The 17,705-nt window shown below is 43.8% G+C and overlaps 1 protein-coding gene across 2 annotated transcripts in view; it reads left to right on the top strand.

Annotated features, from left to right (window-relative positions):
* The window catches only part of Nrbf2 (nuclear receptor binding factor 2), a 19,541-nt gene extending 5,748 nt beyond the window's left edge, over positions 1-13,793 (top strand). The window contains exons 2-4 of one of the 2 annotated variants that reach the window (XM_021205364.2): positions 4,270-4,354; positions 10,382-10,422; positions 12,307-13,793. In XM_021205364.2, the coding sequence (XP_021061023.1) occupies positions 4,270-4,354; positions 10,382-10,422; positions 12,307-13,014 (834 nt within the window). In that variant the 3' untranslated portion in view covers positions 13,015-13,793. The remainder of the gene's footprint in view (positions 1-4,269; positions 4,355-10,381; positions 10,423-12,306) is intronic. The other variant, XM_021205365.2, reaches the window with a different exon arrangement.
* The last annotated feature ends 3,912 nt before the right edge of the window (positions 13,794-17,705 follow it).

Raw genomic sequence — 17,705 nt, 5'->3', positions numbered from 1 at the left:
ACATACAGTACATAGCATTACATACAGTACATAGCATTACATACAGTACATAGCATTACATACAGTACATAGCATTACATACAGTACATAGCATTGCATACAGTACATAGCAACAGACCAAACCTGAACAGATTTGAGGTGCGAAAATCTAGAGTTTAGGATTCTTTTTAGGTGTCCAGAAAACCAGGCAGTATAAGAATATGGCATCTGCTATAGGCACCCTGGTGCCAAGGAAAAGCAATGTATAGAAAGGTAGACTGTATTTTGATTTTTTTTTTTTTTACTTTAAATTTCTAAAGAAACAATTTTGTGGATTTATTTTAATGCCTATAATTTTATCACAAACGTTTAAACAGAACAGTTTTAAAATAGGAATCCTCTAAAGATTCTTTAAAAGATAATGGTGACTATAGATTTCTATAGTATCTTTTACCTTTTTAGAGACAGGTTCTTGTATGACTCAGGCTGGTCTTAAACTCATGCTGTTAGGGACGACTTAGAGCTCGTTCTTCCTCACCACCTGCCAGGTACTAGGATTATAGGTGTGTGCCACTGTGCCTGGAGAACAGGAAGCTGAGACAGTGGCTTACATTTCAGACTGGCCTCCAACTTGTGATCCAACTGCAGCCCTTTTAGGGATTAGAGGTGTGGGCACACTATCTGTAACATCGAGGATTGTATATTGTCCTAGCTTCCCTCCAAAAGGCTAGTTGGTTAGAGTTTTTTGTTTGTTTGTTTTGTTTGCTTCTCTCTATGGAAAGCTCCGGCAGTCCTGGAACCAGCTTTGTAGACCAGGCTGGCCTTAAACTCATAGATCTCCTTGCCTCCGCCTCCCGAGTGCTGGGATTAGAGACCCGCACCACCACGCCTGAGTTGTCTTTGATTCTTTCTAAGATATGAGCCTCAGCCACAGCTTTACTTCAGTAGACTTGCAAGCTCTACTGCAAAACTACTGACTGAAATTCTGCATTTTTAAACAGATGCCCAAATGATTCTCTTTATAGCTCCTAAACAGTGACCTGGTGCAAAGACAAAATGTTATTAACAAGTGAGGAAATAGCCCCTGCAAATTGCAAGAATGTAGCTGGTTTATTATGAGAGTCAGAACTTGATCCTAGAGCCCTTTGGCTCTAGATAGGGTTAGGTCTCTGCTGTCCTGTCTTTGTTATGAGGTGCTGTGAGGTTTCAAGGAAGTTTTCTTTTATGAAAGAAAAGCTGTGGGTTGTTTTTTTTTTTTTAAAGTTAAAAATGGTGAAGGCACCTGCACATGACACCTTCATTCATTTTTCTGTTTCTGCTTACTGCCCAAGACCTTGATTGAATACCACTGTTCACTGTAGCTATCTGTCAGCTCTCATTGCTTATACTGTCTTCTTGATCTGCTCTTTGGTCTGAGTGTGGTGGTGCACATTTATACTTCTAGCATGTAGAAGGTGGTAGAGGCAAGACATGGGGTTCTGGCTAAAAACATCTGCCCCTCCTGTCACCACCCCAAGTGTTTTATCTGGTTACTGTTTGGAACATACTTTTTGCTCAGTCTAAGTCTCCATGATTAAAATCAACCTTTTATTTTAAGCTCGTATCATAGCTGAGATTTAGGGAAAAGTTTGCATTATTGCTATTGCAAATAATTGATGAATAAAAGCTCTGTGAAACAATAGGGACAGTGCTGCCTTTAAGAACAGTTGTTTGTTTCTTCTTTACAAAAATAGAAGTAGGGGAAATATAAGCAAATATGCTGTTTTCTACTCGTGTTTGCTTCGTATTGAGTAGACTCAATAAACATGCCCAGAATACATCTATAATCTCAGTTGCAAAAGTGATTTTTGTGAAGCATTTCTGGTGCATTTCTTAAAAAGCCTTCAAGGTAAATCATCTTACACCTAACTGAACAGATTAGTGTTTTCCTTAAAAACAAACAAACAAACAAACAAACCCCCAAACTATGAAGTTTGCCATCTTAGCCATTTTATGAACATAGTTTAGTAAGATTAAATATATTCATAATTTTATGAAATTACCTTCCCATTTAAGACTGGCTAGATCCATTGAGCAGACACATTATACTTTGATTTGTCTATTCTTCTGTTATGAACATTTGCATTGGTTCTACTTGGTTATTGTAAGTAATGCTGTTGTAAACAAGAGGTTTTGTTTTGTTTTCCTGGTAAGCTGTCCTGTACTTCAGAACTTTCCTTCCACCCTCAAGTGCTGGGATTCAGGCTGTGAGCCCCTTTTGGTCTCCATTGCTATGATAAACACCTCGAATGTGGTGGCTTGGATGAGAATGGTCATAGGCTCATATATTTTCTCACTCAGTCCCAATTGATGAACTGTTGGGAAAGGGCTAGGAGGTATGACCTTATTGGAGAAGGTGATGCTAGGGGTGGGCTTTCATATCTCAAAAGCCCACGCCAGGCCCAGTCTGCCTGCTGCTTGTGATCAGGATGTAACATGCGCAGTTACTTCTCCAGCGCCATGCCTGTCTGCTTCCTCTGTCCTACCCTCTAAAATTGTCCTCAAATGCTACCTTTTGTAAGAGTTGCCCTGGTCATAGGATCTCTTTATACCAGTAAAACAGTGACTAAGACAATAGCCAAAAGCAACTTAGAGGAAAAAAGGGCTTATTTGATTTTATAGTTTGTAGTTCATCATCTGAGGAAGTCAGGGCAGGAACTCAAGGCAGGAACTGAAGCTGATGCCACCATGGAAGAACATGACGTGCTCAGCCCTGTTTTCTTAATCCAAGACCACCTGCCCAGGGGTTGACCCTGACTTAATGTGTGCTGGCCTTCCCATTATGGGCTTGCCTACGGGCCAGTCTGATGAGAGCATGTTCTCAATTGAGGTTTCCTCTTCTCAGATAACCCAAGCTTGTGATAAGTTGATTTATAAATAAACAAACAAAAACCAACTAACCACAGTTACCATGCATGTGTTTGTGTGTGCGTGTCTTTTTGAGAAAAGGTCCCACTCTGGCACTGAACTTAATTCTCTTCCCTTACTGAAATCTCAGATGTGTACCACCTTGCCCAACAACTTCTCTTTCCTTTCTTTTTCTCTTTCCTTCCCTTTTTCTTTCCTCCTTTTCTTTTCCCTCCATTTGTCTGTCTGCCTGCCTGCCTTCCTTCCTTCCTTCCTTCCTTCCTTCCTTCCTTCCTCCCTTCCTTCCTTCCTTCCTTTCTTTTTCTTTCATCTTTGCTATATCATCTGTAAGCTTGTTAGAACACCATTCTAAAAGAAGACTTTGGCCCACCATAAGTATATGTATATGTTCCTGGTGGTCTTCCTCCTCCTCTTCTTGCTCTTTCTTTCCTCCTATCTAATGTTGTAATATTAACATAAGTTACTGGCCTTGTAAGAGAAGGAAACAGGTTGACAAAGCTGTAAGTGAAATAAGGATATTCAAGATCTTTTTTGTGCTTGCTGTTGTTTGTTTTAGTTTGTGATCTAATGGTCTTGGAAGTGCTTGATAGGTGCTGTATCCTGAGCTCTGTCTGTGTCCAGCCTTGGGGGACAGTATCCCCTCTCCCCACCCCTGGCCATGCTAGGAATTGAACCTAAGGCCTTACTATGCTGGACAGATGTTTTATTGCTGAGCTAGACCTTCTAGCACTAGGTCCTTTGTGACATGGTCTCACTGCATTGAACAGGCTTGCCGGAACTAGGAGATGATTTTGCTCTTCCTGCTTCCCCTCTGGGGTGCCAGCAGTACAGATGTGTGGCTCCATGGCTGGCTTCTTTGGGACATTTTAAGTGTCCATGTAAGAAGGTCAGCACTGCCGGGCGTTGTGGCGCACGCCTTTGATCCCAGCACTCGGGAGGCAGAGACAGGTGGATTTCTTAGTTCAAGGCCAGCCTGGTCTACAGAGTGAGTTCCAGGACAGCCAGGGCTACACAGAGAAACCTTGTCTCGAAACAAACAAACAAACAAACAAACAAACAAAGAAAAAAAGGTCAGCACTATTTAATCAATGTACCTTTATAGTAGGAATATCTAAATTTGCTTTTTCTTTTTTCTTTGATGACTTGCACATGAGAAATAATTAATTTTAGATAGAACAGAGGCCACTTAGCAGTTAAAGCCCAGTAACCAGAGAGGGCTTATGAATAGTGTCCTATCAGATACTATGCTCCTTGGCTTGGCTTCTTTCATAGCTTAATTTTTTATTTGGTAACAAACAACATCTGTTATCTTGTTAAAAGATTGATTTTATTTAGGAGTCTTGTTTTATAATTTTGGAGTAACTAAGAATGTTTGTCTTCTAGGCTCACCAACAGAGCCGACGAGCAGACCGTTTGTTAGCTGCTGGAAAATACGAAGAGGCGATTTCTTGTCACAAAAAGGCAACAGGTAAGTATTTTTCTTAAGAAATACTGAATAGAGCTGTTGGCAAACAGGCAAGAGGATTGCCAGCCTAGACTGCCAGGTGAAATTCTGTCACAAAAACAGGGTGCTTTTGCGCTCGCGCTCTCTCTCTCTCTCTCTCTCTCTCTCTCTCTCTCTCTCTCTCTCTCTCTCTCTCAAGATTTATTTACTTATTTTATGTATATGAGTACACTGTAGCTGTAAGGATGGCTGTGAGCCTTCATGTGGTTGTTGGGAATTGAATTTAGGATCTCTGCTCGATCTGGTCGGCCCCACTTGCTTAGTCCCTGTTCACTCCCACCCCAAAATTTATTTATTATTATAAATAAGTACGCTGTAGCTGTCTTCAGACTTAACAGAAAAGGGTGTCAGATCTCATTAAGGGTGGTTGTGATCCACCAAGTGGTTGCTGGGATTTGAACTCCAGACCTTCAGAAGAACAGTCGGGTGCTCTTACCCACTGAGCCATCTCACCAGCCCCGACAAGAGTTCTTTCTTACTGGTAGTTGTCATGTAGGTGTGAAGCTGTTGGCTTTCCGGGCTGGAGATGGAGTGTCGGTTAAGTACATATTTAGAATGTATAGGTTTCCTACCAAAATTTCTGGTTAGCCTCATAAGTAGATATGGGGGCCTGATTTGCAAAGCTCTGTCTCAGCTGAGTAACAAACTCAAAAGCCTTTCGGGGATTGCTTATTTCATTTAGAGTGGGTGCTACCTCTGTTCTAGAACATTCTGCTGGAAAGCACTTTTCTTTCCCTTCTGAGTAAAGCAGTATTCTTTTCTGGCAGGGAAAAGAATGTTATTTTACGTTTGAAATACAAACTCATGGTGGACACTGCTTTGGCTAAATCTCCTGTATGTTTTGCTTATAAGTAATTACCAAGAGAAAAAAAAATTTTGACTCAGGATCTTGCTAATATAGCCTTCTGGCCCAGTACTTATGCCCAAGCTTACTCCCCAAACTTGCACACTCCTCCTGCCTCAACCTCCTGAAGTGCTCGGATTACAGGTGTGTGCCAGTCACACCCAGCTGAAAATTGTAAACTAGTTTTAGTTAAATGAGTGGCTCACACCTGTAATCCTCATACTTCCTGGGGTGAGAGGCAGAAGCATCACAGAATTGGACACCAGATGGAGGGGAGGGAGGGAGGGAGGGGTGTATTTTTATGATACTAGGTGAAGTTTTCTGCAATCTAAAACCAGTTGTCTTTATATCTCCCTTCAATTATAGTATTAACTGGATTGTTAATGTGTAGTATAACCCTGTGATGGTGTATCATGTTTAGATAGAAAGCCATGATATTGATGAGTGCCATGGTCCTTTAACCATAGTAGATAAGGTTTTGTGTGTATGTGTGTGTTAGGTGAAAGTGGAGTGAATCAACCAGCATACATATGTAAGTTTGTTATTCACCTGTTATAATTGTCATCTGGAGGTTTACTGCTTCTGTCAGCTAACTTAGACTTAGTCCTGGAAGCTTCTAGCTTCTGTATAATATAATCTAGGATTATAGAATGTCTTCAGTCTTTGAGACTTACTGCTGACTAAGCTCACCCGTTCTAGTTCTTTCTGAACTCTGGCTGGCTGTTTCAACTCAGTTGTTCTGGCTCAAACTCCTCTCCAAGCTGACTGATTCAATCTGGCTTCTCTTGTCCTCTCCTGAATTGCTCTGCTTGGCCTCAAACTAACTCTAGCAATCTGTTCTAATCCTCTGGCTCTGTCTGCCATCACCTGTGTCCAGCTTGTTGTTTCTCTGTACAATTCTCCTGGTAAAGCAGCCTCCTTTTTCTCGCCCCTTAAGTAGCTTCCCTTTCTTCTCTCCTCTCTCTTGTAATGATTGGCCGTACCCTATTCTGTCAGATTTTTCTCTGACTCTTCACTTTGTCTGCCACAGCAGTTAGACATCACTCTCAAACATGGGTGTTCCTTCTACAAACTAACTTTACCTTCATTGTTTGGGTTAAAGGTGTGTGCTAAGAATTGAGAAACACCACAACTAGAAACATAAATCTCTGGGTTCAGGGTGTTATCAGCTATCCTGCAGCAGTGTTACACACTCAGTGTAGGATGTTCTGAAGAATGTGAAAGGGAGGGAAAGCAAATCCCTAAGCTCATCTTTTGTCTTTGAAGACTGAACAGCTATGGGAGACTGGACAGTGTCTAGTTTCCCACAGTGGTAGAAAACCTGCAGACAGTTATTCTGGAGGTTGTGAGGTGGGGGTGTTTCTCTTGTTAACTTAGTATGTACTTTAAATATTAGTCTTGTGTTATAATTAAAAGAAGTAATTACCAGTATTATTAAGACTTTTCTGAACCCAACAGGAAGATCCCAGTACTGAGGAAGGAAATGAGTAAGTCTCACATCTAACCAAGGAGCTGATGGGTTGGTATCTGCCTCGGGGAGGATGGACCACACTCCAGGGCAGGCCCCATGCCTAGGAGGAGCTGGCCAGCAACACAAAACAGACTGTATATTTTCTTAGTTTTGTTTTTTTTCGTTTTTTGGTTTTTGGTTTTCTTTGTGTGTGTAAACCTTTTTGTTTTGTTAATTTTTTTTTGTCTTTTTGGTTTATTTTTTATTCTTTTTGAGAGAGAAAACATGAAGTTGGGTAGGTAGGAAGATGGAAAGGATCTAGAAGGGGTGTACTGGATAGCTTTGTGTCAACTTGACACAGCTGGAGTTATCACAGAGAAAGGAGCTTCAGTTGGGGAAATGCCTCCATGAGATCCAGCTGTAAGGCATTTTCTCAATTAGTGATCAAGGGGGGGAGGTTCCCTTGTGGGTGGTGCCATCTCTGGGCTGGTAGTCTTGGGTTCTATAAGAGAGTGGACTGAGCAAGCCAGGGGAGGCAAGCCAGTAAAGAACAACCCTCCATGGCTTCTGCATCAGCTCCTGCTTTCTGACCTGCTTGAGTTCCAGTCCTGCATCCTTTGGTGATCAACAGCAGTATGGAAATGTAAGCCAAATAAACCCTTTCCTCCCCAACTTGCTTCTTGGTCATGATGTTTGTGCAGGAATAGAAACCCTGACTAAGACAAGGGGTTAGAAAGGAAAAGAATATGATCAAAATATGTCATCTGAAAAAATTTAAATAAAAAAAGAAAAGGTGGTGAGATAGTTCTTTCATAAACTTCAGTATTAGATTATCAAATGTGATTTTGTGAAGGAAACCCTGATCATGCACTCAATTTTTAAAAAAAATTTAAAATATTTGTTTTATATCTGTGTGTATATACATGGCTGCCTGAATTTATGTGCAGCACATCTGTGCAGGTGCCACTGAAGGCAGGAGGACACTGTGTTCCCTGGACTTGGAGGGGGAAGCCTACCTGGGTGCTGGAAACTAAAGCGGAGAGCCGTAGTGCTCTTAATGGCTGGGCCGTCTCTCTAGCCCTTCTTTTCTTTTAAAATAAGTTCTTTTGTGTGTTTTCTCTCTCTCTCTCTCTCTCTCTCTCTCCCTCTCTCTCTCTCTCTCTCTCTCTCTTTCTCTCTCTCCTTCGTTTTAAGGCTTTATTGTGGGTAATCTCTAAAGTGGTGGTGTGGTCCTTGCACTTTTGGATTATTGTAGGTATCCTGCCCTGTTAAATTTAGGTTCAGTGCTCTGCCAAGGTCAGCATTTCCTGTTGGTTTAAACTTGGTTTTGTGAGAGCTATTCTGAGTGTTAAGACAGGTAGTTTAAAGCAAACTGTAGTTCCAGAGAGATCCATGCATGTAGACAGGACGATGGGCTGTCACACGAAATCCCACAGTGTGTCCTAAATGCTGTTTCCCTGTTTGTTGGTCTGCTGGCAAAGCTCGTGCCACATTCTACCCAGTGCTCTGCTGCTGCCGGGGTACAGGCTTAGCCAGGAAAGAGGGAGGGAAGTGTGCAAGCTTGGCAGAGATGGTAGTGCTGGAGAAGGAACATTTACTTTGAATCTCAGGCTTGGTAGAACCTGGCAGACAGAAAATTCTAAGTTGTGAAATTAAAAAAAAAAAAAAATCATTAAGGTATCTGAATTAAGAGCAGACAGCATAAGGAAGTGTAAAAATCAGAGGCTCCAAAAAAGTTTCTAGTGAGCAAGAACCTGACCCAGTATTAGTAGCACTTGTTACTTTAGTCTGACTATTTCAGAAAGACTGTTAAAACCTTACAGAGGAACATAGCCTCGTGCAGAAGCTAAAAACAAGTAGCCGAGGAAAGCCATGCAAAGCTGCATGGGAAGGACTGCGACTGGGTCTCGTGAAGTGAATTTCAAGTTCTCGTGTTGCAGAGCTTGCTCTTCTGTATCAATCAGGGCTTCCTCTTTCTGACAGAATACATTTTTTTCTGAACCCTCTGGAGCCCAGCCTTTATTCAGCATTCTGGTCAGCATTTTGGTCAGCTGTTTTTACCAGAATTGCCCACTGAGCGCCACCTGACAGCTCTCTAAGGTATCTTCTCGAGCCTTCCTTCTCCACACTTTGAGACTTGTGGAGACCAGTGCCAATCACTTCTGAACAGTCTAATTAGCTAGGGTCATGACAGTGGTTCTAGGCTTGGTTCTAGTTTTCTGGGTTAGGTTTCCATCATGGGCAGAAATATCTGAGGAAAGTCAACTTTCTTATTTATTTTATTTGTGTACGTTGGGGTGAGGGAGATATGCATGTGTGCAGATTAGAGGATAATTGTTGGGAGTGGTATCCAAGGATCAAACTCGGGTGTCTCTAGCTGCTCTGCCCTCTTGATAGCTCCAGAAATCAACTTTGACAAAGGGGAGACAGCAAGAGCAAGTAAGGTATATACCACCATGCCTGATGACTTGACTTTAATTCCAGAACACACATGGTGGAAGGAGAGAATTGATTCTCACAGACTGTCCTCTGCCCTCCACCCATGGGCTGTGGAGCTCTCAGGGACATCAAGATCCATCAAGCTGATCTATCCCAGCCCTGTAAGCGGGCACTCGGGGAGCTAAGTCAGCATCTTTAAGTTTGAAGGCAGCCTGGGCTACAGTGTGATACTCATAAAACAGTTTTTATTTACTCATTTTATGGGTGCTTTGTTTGTATGTATGTGTCTGTGTACAGTGTTTATGCTTGCTGCCCAAGGAGGCCAGAAGAGGGCAAGGATTCCCTGAGATTGGAGCTAAGGTTGTGAGCCATCATGTGGATGCTGGGAATTGAACCCCAGTTCTCTGGATCAACAGCCAGTACTCTTCATTGCCTGAGACCCTTCTTTGAACAAAGATAACATCCAAATTACGTTAGCTTAGCCCAAAGAGAAAATGTAAAGATTTCAGCATTGCCTATTTAAATCCAACAGCTTAAATCACCCAGAATTTGATCAAGATTAAAGAAAAGTTTGTCTTCTTAAATGGTATTATACTGCACAGTGTATATTATCATATCTAAAGGCTTTTTGTTTAGTCTGTAGCATATGCTGGGTTTGAAATTGTGATCCTCCTATGTCAACTTCCCCCATGCTGTTCCACGAGTGCCACAGTGTCTGGCTTAGGGCTCTTAAGCACCTAATAATAGCGGTAGGCTGCTGTTGGTATAGCACAGAAACAGTTGAGAAAAAGAGTTTCCATAGGAGACCACAGAGATTTGCAGATAATTCAGATGGACAGAGTCGTGAGTACCTCTTGATATTTTTGTTGAGCACAGAGCCTCGGTAAATTCTTACTTAACTTGGTTCTCTAAACAGTTTATTTTAATTAAATCTTTAGTTCCTTCATCATAAAATCTTCAAATCTTTTTGTTCTGCATTGTTAGGCCAGGTAAGCCCTCAGCCAAGGCTAGGTCCCTAGCCTCCCCACCTTTAAAGGGTTTAAAGCTTCCAGTTATTAAGATGGCTTAGGGAATATTTGTTTACCAGTGATATTTTGGGAGAAGTTAATACTGTTTTCAGATTTGCCTTTTTAGTACAGTTGCTTAGAAGACCAGTTCTCTGTATTGTGAAGAGGAAACATTCCTATCATTAACCCATAAATTGCAAACTTAACGATACTCATATATTAATTTTCTGCTTTTTTTTTTTTTTAACTAGCATATCTCTCTGAAGCCATGAAGCTGACAGAGTCTGAGCAGGTGAGACATGCTCATAGTATTTGCAGAAGTGTTTTGGGGGGCTGGAGAGATGGGTCAGCAGTCAAGAGAAGAGAACCCAGGTACTGTTCCCAGGATTGTGCCAGGCAGCTTACTAGCACCTTCAGCGCAGGGATCTGATGCCAGCTCCTGGCTTCATAGGTGCCACACTCACACACACCTCCCCCCTCTGTTATTTATAAAAGCAATCATGGTCTCACTATAAGTCCTTGCTGGCCTGGCTGGCCTTAACACAGAGATCCGCAGACCTCTGTCTCCCTAGCACTGGGATTATAGGAATGTGCTACTATGCCTGGCTGAAAACAGAAACTTTTTTTCCTCAAAGCAATGTTTTCTTGTGGAGATTTGAATTGTGAGACTGAAAAATATGCAGATGTATTTTAGGAAGGAAATTAAAACCCGCCATTGGCCTTCCGGACATGCTTTCCTGTGTCCTGTCATTACTTAGAGGTCTCAGCCAGGGGTTTTCCTTAGAGCCCATCAGGACCTTTCCTACTGCTCCACTGGCTTTTGACACTGGCTCACCCTGAGGAAGCAGGAATGGCCCAGGGCAGCCAGATGGACTACACTTTGCTTAGTCAAAGGCAATTGAAATCTGACCAATCTCCTTTGTGTCTCTTGAATACTTAGGAGATTCCTGGGCTTTGAGATGTTTCTGAATGACTTTATATTGTTACATAAGCCCCGTGCCTAAGTCTTAAATATACATTCACTGGGGGGGTTGGAGAGGTGTCTGAGCAGTTAAAATTACAGACTGCCCTTCCAGAGGACAAGGCTCTGATCTCCAGCTCCCACCAGGTAGTTTGTAGTTAGCAGAGGAAGTCCAGAGTGAGTGGATGTATCTTATTTACTTGGGCACAACCTTAACAAAGAGCAAGACTTAAGACCCATGGGAAGTTGGCAAAACCTTTCCCAAATGGGTTAGCCTGAGAATTGGCCAAGCCCTTTTTCTCTGGTCCAAGTATGAGTGTTGGTGTTTGCAAAAACTAGCTACTGCAGCTTTGTCCTCCTGGTTGTCTATAGCTTGAGACTGCCCTTGTCCCTCCAGAGACTAGTCGGCCCCTCCCTGCTGTACATAGTAAACACGCTGAGATTCCAGGTTGCAGTGGGGTAAGTGTGGCTCCATCAGTTTTTCTGGACATGCGTCTGCCCCTTCTTCATCCTTCTGCCACTCCTAGTCAGGGTTCCAGGCTCACGTCCTGTGGGTCATGGCAGGGGCTCACAGCAGCCTGTCTCCAGTTCCAGGAGATACTCTGTCTGTTCTAATCTCCATGTACATATACCTATGTCCACACATAAAATTAAATATTCTTCAACAACTGTGTCCAAAGCTAGGTTTTCATTTTTTCAGTGTCTGGGGTCAAGCTTAGGCCTTTACATGCTCATAAATGTGTCCCTCAGCTACATCCCTAGCTGTGCAGATGCTTTTCTTCATCGTGACGATAGGAGAAAAGCGGGTGGTGACTGAACTGAGGACATAATTCCTACAGGCTGGATCACTGGCAGCCTGAACCAAGGGAATCTTTGAAGCTAGAGCTGACGGTACAGAACTTGTGATGGCTGTCATACAAATGTGCATCAGGGTTTTCAAATGCCCTGTGGATTGGAAGATCACAGACAAGAGGGATACAATCCATCACAGTAGGGCAGGCATCACACTTGGAGCTCAGTCCACAATGATGGCTTATGGTGTGGCTTGTTAATCTCTGGGGATCAGGAATCCGAGAACTGGCTGTGACCCTAAAGGCCCACCACAGGCAGGTCATTTACATAGGCCACATCCCCTAAAGATTCCACAGTCATTCAAGAGCCCCTGAACCTTCTGATGCTAAGTTCTGTACACTGACCTCTTCCTCTGTGTCGCAGGCTCACTTATCACTGGAACTGCAAAGGGACAGCCACATGAAACAGCTTCTTCTCATCCAGGAGAGGTGGCAGAGGGCAAAGCGAGAGGAGCGGTTGAAAGCCCAGCAGAGCACTGACCGGGACGGAGCCCCCCACCTGCAGGCATCTCACAGGCCCTCTGAGGATTCGGAAGGCCAGAGCCCTCTTCTTTCTCAGACATACATCCCTTCCACAGAGAGGCGCCTCCCCGAGGTGCAGGGCGTCTTTGACAGGGATCCAGACACATTGCTGTTTTTACTTCAGCAAAAGAATGAGCCATCAGAGCCCTGTATTGGAAGCAAAGCCCCAAAAGATGATAAGACGATTATAGAGGAGCAGGCAACCAAAATAGCAGATTTGAAGAGGCACGTGGAGTTCCTTGTGGCCGAGAATGAAAGATTAAGGAAAGAAAATAAACAGCTCAAGGCTGAAAAGGCCCGACTCCTGAAAGGCACGACCGAGAAGGAAGTGGACGTCGATGCAGACTTTGTAGAGAGGTCAGAGCTGTGGGGCTTACCTCCACACACGGAGTCCGCCACTGCCTCTTCAACCTGGCAGAAGTTTGCAGCTAACACGGGGAAAGCCAAGGACATTCCAATACCCAACCTTCCTCCTCTGGATTTCCCATCTCCAGAGCTTCCTCTGATGGAGCTCTCGGAGGACATTCTGAAAGGATTCATGAATGATTAAGATGGAAGGCCATTGGAGAGGCTGGTGACACAGTTAATCCAGAAAAGAATATAAAGGGAAAGCCACGCCCCAGGGGAATGCCAGAGATGCTCCTTCATCTGGTGTGCTGTGGGAGAAGAGGCGGTGCCAGGCCCTGGGAAAGTCACTGTGAAGCATCACTTACCTTCTTCGCGCCTGAAGCTCATGATTCCGACTTGGCCGACACTGAGCTCTTGGAGGTTCGCTTTCTCATGATACAAACCAAACGGCTACCTGGAATAATTTTTCAAACAGTTATTTTTCTTATCTTCAGGGTTAAATGTATAAAAGTATGTCATGTATAATTAATCTATAATGCCATAAATGATAATGCAAAAGCTAAATATGGTGGCCTGAGAGGCTCACTTGTATTTGGAACATGCTTTCTATCATGCGTTGACTGTATGCATTTTATGCACATTTTGTTTGTTGGAGATATGGTGTGTAAGATACACGCTTCCAGATGGAACTGTATGTGCCACGTTTGCACTACTCGTAACATAATGATAACCTCAAGACTATCAGGAGAAATATTTAAATTTCCATTTTATGAAGAAAGGAACCAAATTATTAGTTACGCTTTTTAAAAAAATTACCAGTTTACATAATTAATCAGGGTGCATTTAAGTTCTAACTTTGTGTTATGTGATGCATCATTTGAAAATACTGAGGGGCTCTCCTTCATGCTGAATGATGCGTGAAAGCAATGCTAGTTAGCAGTATTTGATTGTAAGAAATAAATAAAATAATTGTGTTTCATACCTTTGTTGAGTCTGACTGGTGGTTAACAGGCAGGGTACTCAATGTCTTCTCCCTGAGTTCCTGCCCTTTCTTCCCAGGAGGCCCAGATACGCACTAAACAGTCCATGCTGGCCTCAGACTTGTTTCAATGAGCTCTATAGGTTGGGGTGTTCAGTGCAGCGCGCTTGCCAGGGACAAGGGAGAGCTTTGTTTCGTAAGAGCCGTGAGTACATTCAACATCTGCTCCCTTCTCTTCTTTACATCAATTCGTGACTTGCTGTTTTCTTGGACCCCTTTCTGTCTGCCTGATGTTGAAGCTCTTGTGCAAGCTGTTTAGTGCTCCTGCATAGCCTGGTTCTGTGTTGGAGTCTGTGTGCTGTGTCACCATGCTCAGCTCGGTGAGTTAGAGCTGTGCCGCCCATGCATTGCCCAGGACCTCCTGAGCTTCATTTCTATAACATGGGTGTCATTCACATGATGTATTCTAGCAGAGTAATCAAAACTGCAGAACGACCAACCTCCAATTGGCAGGCAGAAGTCAAACCTGGTCCTTGTGCTTTGGCCCCTGGGATCCAACATGACAAACAGGTGAGCGTCAGGCTGAATTGAAGGACATCTGACTGACCAGTTCGTTTCTACCAGAAAATTAGGTGAGTGGCAAGCCCACACACATTTCCTGTCAGAAGTAAGGTACTGAATGGAGAGGAAAACCTGTTGGTTGGTTCACTCAGATGTCTGGTGAAAGAAATGGTTGTTCTTAATAGCAGAAAGTCTGTGTGAGCATGCCCTATGCAAGTGGAAGCCAACATCAGGTGTCTTCCTCAGGTTCCCTCCGCCTTTTGAGATCAGGCCTCTGACTTAAGCTGGGGGCTTATCAGATCAGCTAACCCTAAGACCTAGGGCCTTCCTGTCTGCTTCCCTTAGCGTTGGGACTACAGGCCTGTGCCGCCATGCCTGGCTTTATACTCCTGTTCATGCTTATATATCCAGGACAGTATAGACTATGGAGAGCTACTAACATTTTGATAGTTGGGTCGAATGCTACTAGGTCACACGAGGCAGTGTGGGCCATAGGTTATGGAGTCATTCAAGATAAGTGGTTCTCACCTTTCCTAATGCTGCGGACCCTTTAACACGCTTGCTCATGCTGTGCTGACCCCCCAACCATAAAATTTTCTGTTGCTTTGTCATGACTAATTTGTTACTGTTATGAGTTGTAAACATCTGACATGCGGAATATCTGATATGTGACCCCTGTGAAAGTCATTAGACCCCCCCCCCCCCAAAGGGTTGAGAACTGTTGTTCTGGATGGTTGGACGTGAAAGGGGACCTCTGTCTTGTGTAGCCTGTCATGGTCCCTACCATCTTAACTGGTGGGAAGTAGGCAATCACACTAGCCTATGCTTGTGTTTCCCCGTCTTCCCTTTAGAAGCAAGCCACTGCTGACCAAAGCCAGTTTTCCATCTTCCAGTACGAAGGGGGTCTTACTGAGTGAGGCCTTCTTAGCAATCTGGGGTTGGGACTCAAGGCCTTGTATGCCAGGCAGGCACTCGGCCACTGTACCCCAAGTCCTGCTTACCTAGTGCAGACCACATAGGTAAACCCATTTTTAAAAGTTTAAGAAAGAAATGAGGGCAGATGTGATGGCTCAGTGGGTAAAGGAGGGACAAATGCATTGCTTCCTAGGACCCTCATGGTAGAGAATCAGGAACATTGTCCTCTGACTGCACACACAAAAGGCAATAAGTTTTATAAAGAACCGTGTAAGCACTGTCAGGAGCTGTAGGCTTGCCCACTGAGTACATAGGTACTTTGCATGCTTGTATGTCTATCAACCAATTGTGTGCCTGGTGCCCATAGAGTCCAGAAGTGTCCAATCCCCAGGGACTGGAGTTACAAAGGGTAACTATGTGGGTACTGGAAATTAAACCCCGGGCCTTCTGGAAGAGCAACCAGTGCTATTAACCACTGAGTCATCCTCTGGCCATTAATTACTGCCTCATTTGAATCTCAAGGCACTTGGGGGATCAGGCAGGTGTGTGCGCCTGTGTGTTCTTTTATTTAAATATGAAGTCCAGGGGGCAAGAAGATGGTTCTGTGGGTAAGAGTGTTTGCCACCTGTCTGAGACGTTGAATTTTGTTGTTGCTGTTTTTTGGTTTTTGTTTTTTCGTGACAGGGTTTCTCTGTGTAGTCCTGGCTGTCCTGGAACTCACTCTGTAGACCAGGCTGGCCTCAAACTCAGAAAGCCACCTACCTCTGCCTCCCGAGTGCTGGGATTAAAGGCGTGTGCCACCACGCCCGGCTGAGATGTTGAATTTTTAAAAGACTGGATTTTAAAAAAGATATTGGATATTTTAAAGAGATTGTACTTTTAATATGTAGAGACTGTGGGACTTTTAAAGTTATTTAGATCTTGGGAATGAATAAGAAAGTAAGGGTTTAGGCTTAATAGTGATGTATTTGTGTGTCAAATTGACAAGGGGTCAATTGTACTGGTTGGATTTGTGTGTCAATTTGACACAGGCTGGAGTTATCACAGAGAAAGGAGCTTCAGGTGAGGAGGTGCCTTCATGAGACCCAGCTGTGGGGCATTTTCTCAATTAGTGATCAAGAGGGGAGGGTCCATTGTGGCTGGTGCCATCCCTGGGCTGGTAGTCTTGGGTTCTGTAAGAAAGCAAGCTGAGCAAGGCAGGGGAAGCAGGCCAGTAAGTAACATTCCTCCATGGCCTCTGCATCAGCTCCTGCTTCCTGACCTGCTTGAGTTCCAGTCCTGACTTCCTTTGGTGATGAACAGCCATGTGGAAGTGTAAGCTGAATAAACCCTTTCCTCCCCCAACTTGCTTCTTGGTCAGGAATTCTGTGCAGGAATAGAAACCCTGACTAAGACACCACTAGACCTGATGACCCTGGTTTGGTCTCTGGTACTCATGGGGAAGGGAGAGAACCAACTCCTCTGACTTCCACAGTTAAGTAAGCCTGTGTGTTTGCCACATATTAAGTGAAGTAAGGACAAGGAAAGATGCCGATTTGACCTTCCCCACAAAGAGCCTACATTTAGGGTATAGCCTCCATAGGTCCCAGTACTGAGTTGTAACTAAGGCTTGTGAAAGACAGCTGGTTCCTTTTTGGGGTGGCATCAAACCAAGGTCTTGTGCATGCTAGGCTAGTTAGTGCCCTATCACTGAGTCTCATTAACTGAGGTCACAGCTGGAGTCAGCGGTGGAAAACCTCCTTAGCCAAGAGTGGAAATTCAGATTTCTACACACTAGTGATTCAACAGCTACCATACTCATCTTGTTTAAGTCACGTAGGGGCTCGGGATCTGTGTTGGTAGGGTGCATGCTCAGATGGAACCCAGTACGCCCTGGGCCTCAGCCCTACCCTAGTACCACATAAGGTAGTGTAAGCCTGCAGCCTCAGTACTCACTCTAGAGCCACAGAGGCAGGACAAGTCCAAGTTTAGGGTCAGCCGAGTCAGCACAGGGGTCTCAGGACACTCTGGACTGTTAAGAATGTATCTTAACAAAGACTGTACTTTGTGCGTGACTTCAAGGCATACATACTGTCAATAATTGTGTCATCATCTATGTCCTAAGTTTCGAAATTAGTCCATATTTGGATGTTACACAAGTTGAGCAACACACATGGCTTTGTACCCTATCTGGCCTCTATACCCATGTACAGTGAGCTGGACTGAATAACTGAAGTTGCTACCTTGCATTTCTTTTCCTCCTACATAGTGGCCCAGCAGCCAGAAGCATCAATCCCTGCAACCTGTATATACTCATCAAGTGAAGTATTCAAGCGTCCTTGCCCCTCAGTCACTGATCTTTGCTAGATATTTAGGCCTGTATTTCACGAGCCAAGTGTACTGATGTGAAAGGATGCTGCAATCTCAGAACAAGGACTTAAGATACATATATGGGCTGG

This window comes from Mus pahari, chromosome 9, assembly GCF_900095145.1.
Source record: "Mus pahari chromosome 9, PAHARI_EIJ_v1.1, whole genome shotgun sequence".
Lineage (NCBI taxonomy): Eukaryota > Metazoa > Chordata > Mammalia > Rodentia > Muridae > Mus > Mus pahari.
The sequence above is the reverse complement of the archived record's forward strand: the minus strand, read 5'-3'. Positions and strand labels throughout refer to the sequence as shown.